The following is a 6400-nucleotide window of genomic DNA, read 5'->3' on the forward strand; positions in this document are numbered from 1 at the left end:
TCGTCACCCTGAAGATTAATGTCAGCAATGCTTCCACAGAACTCAGTGCTATTCTTGACGGTATAGGCGGAGTTGCCAGTCAGGGGTTTTAAGATCTTAGCCACATACTTGGAAAGATTGTACGTCGGGGACGAAATAAATGAGACGATGGGTCGTAATGGATTTTCGTTCTTGTGGATTTTGGGCAAACCATAGAATCGAGGGGGTAGGCCATCCGAGCTGTGAAGGTGTCTGTACAGTTTTTCCCCGATCGTCCCTTCCCGTTTCATTTTCAGCAATATGCCGTTCATGTCTCTTTCCGTCTTTTTGGTTGGATCTTTCTTTAAGACTTTGTAGGTCGATTCATCACCGCGAAGTTCTTTTACTTTATCATCATAATCTTTGCGGTCCATGACAACTGTACAGTTCCCTTTGTCCGCCGATATGATGAGTCTTGATTTGTCCTTTCGGAGGTCTTGTAAGGCTTTCATTTCCTTCGACGGAATATTTGATGGCGGTGGGCGGGCTCTTCTGAGGACTTCTGAAACTTGTGCTCTTACCGTAAGTTTTTTCTCAGCCGAGAGCTCAGATATGCTGCTTTCCACGGCAGCCACAATTTCTGCAACCCACCGCCATCAACAGAGAAACGACTTACACTTCGATAAAGGAAAAGAAACGAAAGAAACGTTATTTTAGAGTCTAATCGCTTGATTATTTTTTTTTTGTATTTTATTATTGTTTTTTAACATTTCCATATTGGAGTTACAGCACTTACAAAAACGAAGAAATTACAGCAATCACAAAAAAAAAAAATGTTAGCTCAAATCTGTATATATATATATATTTTTTTCTAGTCGCTTTAGCCTTGAAACACTAATTGGGGACGCTGTAAACTGAAATCAACAATTAACGCAAATCAAGCCAAATGTTGGTTGAGAGGTGAAAACCGGAGTACCGCTGGGCTAAATTTTATTTCGAAGTTTTGAGTTGATTTCGGGAAGAAATTAGTAGGCAATCAAAGCTTAAAAAACAAATAGATTACATTTCTAAATAGCGTTCATTCCCATCCGAGCTTGTTTCATAATCAATGCCGTGACGGCTTCCTTTCAGCCAAAGCATGACTCATTAAAGCTGACGCTTTTTACGTGGGTTGCATAGCATACCGCGTCATAAAACCGGTCGAATTTTTTTAATTTTTCTTCTTCGTAGTCACAAATGTGCATACCCCACAGAAATTGAATTAAGCTCCCATCAGGAAACCTAACTTTATCATGAGTCCTTTTTGCGCCATGGGACGCATAAGGTCTCAAACTTTATGCCTTCCACTATTTCCATACCCCCGTGCGTCGATTGGAACACCCACACTTTCCCCAATTTAGTGGCACGTACTAAGCGCATTTAACCACTCGGCCACGCAGACGTAATTTTCAATTTGCGAAAAATTAGTTTCGAATTCTTTCCGTCCGCGATGATTGACACAGTATTAAACCTCACATCTGAAAGTATTTGATAAAGTGGACAGATGATTTTCCTTTGAGAACGGCAAGTTTCATTTCTATACGATGAAGGGAAGAGCTTTTTTTTTCTCACTCCGAGTTCATTAATTTCGTCTGCCATTAAATCGCCATGTTTCCCCGGCCTGGTTACCAACGCGTACTTAGTGTTCGCGGGAAAAATACAAGTGACGTCATTTTCTTAACGTGTCCTGGTGACTACCATTTTTCTCAGCGGATTTTTCACAATTTCTACTCTGTTCTGACTTCGATGCGTCGTTCTTGCAAGTTGCTGTATTAAATTCAAGCATTTAATCGATGGTGGGAAGTCTCTGTGTTGTCCAGGATTGCAACAACCGCTCTAATCGAACGGTTGGAATTGGTTTGCATAGTCCGTTGGTCAAAACGAGAAATGCATGCGTACTGTGGCTTTGGTTCGTGAGAACGTACCAAGAGAAAGAATTTTAACCCTAAGCCGGGCACCAAATTTGTTATATGCTCTGTTCACTTTGAGCGAGTCAAGCGTGGGTCCTTGCCAAGTATATGGAAGAAGGGCGAGCAAAAAAAAGCGCGTGAGTCGGAAAGAAATCGCAGCACGAAGGAGACGAAACGGCAAAAGGTAAGCACACGAAATGCGCGAACATTCCTGTGATGTTATTTCAGCTTTTTCAGGCTGTTTCGCTTTACTTTAATCAACAATCATACAAAAAGTAGTCACTATACATGTATTTTTGCAAGAAAAGGGAGACTAATATATGCCCACCTACATGTGCAGGTACACCATCAAGCACAGTCATTGTTTTACTCTAGTACACAGAATAACCAGATTGGCAGGTAGCAGAGACATAAACTAGTGTGGGTGTCATTTAATCAACATAACTAAACTTACATGAAAATGTTGACTAAGCAGCAAAATTGTGGGCTGCCAGCTCATTTTAAATGCTTACTGTCTGTTATATGTAAGCAGAAACCCATAAGGGTTGAAACGTGTAACGCGCGTTCACAGCTTCCGAATATTTAGTGCGAATTGATTGGTTGAATGTTTCAGTGCTAATTAAGTACCATATTTGGAAACCCCTCGCTCTTGTTGTTCCAAATATCGTACTTAGCAAATTGAATATTCAGAAGCTTGTTTCCCAGCACACAAGTGGCCGTTACACGTTTCAACCTCATGGGTTTCTGATGTAAGGCAATAAAAAGGCTTTTGGTTGAAGTAAAAGAAAGACTGTGACAGTGAGTGTACAGCTGTACGTGTATAGATGCACTCACAGACAAGAATAGATGGAACTCAAATATTTGTCAAACATGCTAAGATTCAAGCTTATGCACAATTCAAAATCTGTCTTACTGACATGTATCTTCTTACTGTTTATACTACGGTGCACCATATATATATTTTTTCTAGTTATCGAAAACGACAATCTAAAATTTGCTTACATTTTTTATGCCTTTATTAACTTTTTTTCCTTTTTTATCAGTTGCTGAGCTACAGCAACTCCAAAACCCGCCTCAGTCAACTACTGGCCGGAAAGGACCATGAAAAAGACCAACCTGTAAAAAATGTGGACACCCAAGAAAAGGCCCTGACTGGGTCATTTTTAAAGAAACACTAATACATTATTATCCAGGTCTATCCATTTCTGCAGTGCCCACTTTTTGTAACTTTCCTTTTCAGTGTTCTTTATTTCGTAGAGCCTTGTGTTCGCATTTATGCAATGAAACATTTTAATACAGTAAAAGCAAAGCATCCATTACAGGTATTGACTGAGGAATGGAATTTTATTACCAGTTGCCAACTACCGACGAGTTACAAAAATTCTTTACAAAGAAAGTGTCCAAATAGTTTACTAAAATTTCAAAACGTGTCATTTCTTGGCTTGTTTTGTCTCTGATGCTTATTCTTGCAGTGAAGTGCACGTGACTGCTGTCAACAAAATTCCTTTCACTATAATCCTCGCCTGCACACACTTTATTGCATTTGGGGGTTCTGTACCAGATAAAAGAGTCTTTTTTGTTGTGAGAACCTGAAGTGAGCCAAATATGTACATAGAAATGATTGTTACTTTAAACAAGAAAAAAACTCAATTAAAATTATTTCCTAATTGCTGTCCAGTATTATCTATTATTGGAGCAATTTTATATAACCCATGAAATAGGAAGGAGAATACCATGCTCTATATAATATAATAATTCCACTGTTCTCTTTTGTTTACTCGTAGTTATTTGGCATAAAAAAAAAATAACATTACGATCTATTCCTTGGGCTGAGTAAAATCACTCTATTCTCGTCTAATAAATGATTGTTGATCACACCTTTGCTTTGAACCTCAAAGCACTAGAAACAGGTAAACTGAGTCGGTAAAATGCTAGCAAGGCTATCACCTCTAGTAACTTTCAGGCACTATACACTCCACTTGTTTTCACTTAGAGAACATTTGTGTGAGCAGCATTGCAAAATAATTCATTGAAAATAACATACTTGGACTGGGCAGCATTCGTCTGGGTTCTGGTTGCGCTGTAAGATCTCTTTGACCGTGTTTTAAGTCCTATGAATCCAACTATTGAGGCAGCATACTCCAAATCCAGAGTGGTCGACAATTAACTTGTCCTCAAGCTCGCTCTCCTCCATCTTCTCACGGCATCTATCAATCTCCATACAACACGAGCATTCATCAGACTTGGTGATCCGTTCCAGCAAACAGTTTGAGCATTTACACCTGGTTGGGGAAAACGAAATTACAATCTTGCCCAAACTAAAAGTTAACGATAGGGTAAAAACATTCATACGTTTGATTCTCTAGTTCGCTTTAGTCAGTCACTTTTATCATGAGCCCCCCGCTTGGGAGACTGGGCGACCACTCCCCGTGTACCTGACGGTAAATAAATTATACCTTATACCTTATACATCATGAAATCACTTCGGTGGATTTTTAGCCAATAGTCTAGTCTTAGCTTCGAACACAGAGAGATAATATTTCGACTTACCACTCTCTCGTATCGTCCTCGCCGGAAAATCGAGCCAGCAACGTTTGCTCCTCTTCCTCTTCCAGAGCTAGTTGTTCGGTTACGGTTCCTCGTTTGGAATTGGCTCAACAGTGTCGTCGTAAGCCGCGTAATTTTCATCTAGTGGTCAATACGGTGATCAGACGCTACGGTGAAGCTTTCTGACCGCTTTCCGAACTTAAGCTGTGATATTCATCACTACTTCAAGAAAACTCTCTTCCTCAGGATGCTGCTAAGAAAATGACGTCACATTAGAGTGACCGCAGCAAGGATCATGATTTTCACGCGGGCTCACTGAAACGTAAACTGGTAAAAGCGCGCTCGAAAACCATCCGCTCCAATGACCAAATATTTTTACAGAACGAGAAGGAAACTTCATTTCATTGCTTTAGATGAGTATCTTTACACTTATAAGCTTCAAGGAATGCGTTTTTTCAATAATTTACGAAGGCCAATTTCGATCGTAGTAGCACTTTAAAGGTTAGCAGAATTTTCTACGTTATTTCTAGATCAATCTTTCTTCGTTCTCGTGTGTTTTACTACAAACATTATTGCATGTACCGAATATTCCAATCGACATGTTTCTTGTGACCCAGTTTTTTCAGTTGTCCCAAAACATTTTGTCAATCGAACCAGTATGTTCAAGCGGGCATTGTGCCAAGCATTTATCAATCAAACCAGTGTGTTCATTTGGCCATTGAGTAAACACTCGCTATTAGTAAGCACTGTTTTGGAATTCCTACGCCATTTCTACCCATGTAGAAATCAAAAACGTGAAAAGAACATTCCGAAAAAGCCTTTAAAAACTGTAGGATCTAGCTTGTACATATTGCAGGCCTACGGAATTGCCCATAATAGTCTCGGACAATTTTTATTGCCATGTGCTTTTGAAACCTGGAAATTTTATGTGCGGAAGTTTTTTTTTACAAATTTCTCATGTGAGCTGGTTATATCTCGGAAATATCCTACAGTATGAGGTACCTATCGTGTTTTGCATTTATTTGCTTTCATTTATTTCAAACTATTTTGTCTTAGAACCGCGCGCTTTGTAATATTTGTTTATGGTTTCCCTCGTGTGTATCTCATCAGATGGAATTACCGCTTTAAGATAAACTGGAGCTTATAACAGCCAAATTTAAAAAGAAATAAAGTAAAAAAAGGGACTGAGGACGTGTGTTTACTCTCGCGATATGACTTCCATCTCGAGGTCTCTCGCATGAAGAGTGCACACCTTGGCCGAGCGCCACAAAGATAATCAGTAGCAAATAGTGCAAAGGACAAACAGTAAAATTTGTTTTTCTAACTCATTCTTGGAGTGGATGAGGCATGCGTTTGATGGAAGAGGGTTAGATGGAAGTTGCAGGTTGCGAACGGTAGAGATTTTACAACCATTTCAATTTAGATTAAGACTCCAGGGGGCGTATACACGGATGTACTATTCGGGATGTACTGATTGTGTGAAATGAAATGATGTAACAGTTTCATGTTAAAGGTTAATGCTTGTAATTGACATTGTCATCAGACAAACGATATCACAAGCAAAAGTTTTGAGCGGACGCTAACAATAATAAGTATTGTTTATGGCAGCAAGATAGTAAAATGCACGAACTTGTCCCAAATTTGGACAATTTGTTAATTGTGGTGATTTTAACGTTCATCTTGACGACAGTAAAAACACCGATGTAATCAAGCTTCACAACCTGCTAGGATCTTTCAATCTGAGTCAACATGTTGCCACACCCACCCACTCTAGGGGACGCACCCTATATCTGATCATCACTCGATCTGAAGATGATCTAGTGGATGGTATTGTGGTCAGAGATCCTACACTGTCAGACCACTTTGCTGTGCACTGCACATTCAACTTAACCAAGCCTCGAGCCAAACAGCACGAAATCAGCTACCGCAAATTGAGCTATATCGAT

The 6400-nt window shown here is 39.6% G+C and overlaps 1 protein-coding gene across 1 annotated transcript in view; it reads right to left on the minus strand.

The window, feature by feature from the left end:
- The window catches only part of LOC138016382 (uncharacterized), a 780-nt gene extending 310 nt beyond the window's left edge, over positions 1-470 (minus strand). Inside the window, exon 1 of the mRNA XM_068863529.1 lies at positions 1-470. This exon is cut by the window's left edge and continues 310 nt beyond it. Coding sequence (XP_068719630.1) covers positions 1-470 — 470 coding nt within the window.
- Between the last annotated feature and the right edge of the window lie 5930 nt (positions 471-6400).

Source organism: Montipora capricornis, chromosome 9, assembly GCF_036669925.1.
Source record: "Montipora capricornis isolate CH-2021 chromosome 9, ASM3666992v2, whole genome shotgun sequence".
Taxonomy (NCBI): domain Eukaryota; kingdom Metazoa; phylum Cnidaria; class Anthozoa; order Scleractinia; family Acroporidae; genus Montipora; species Montipora capricornis.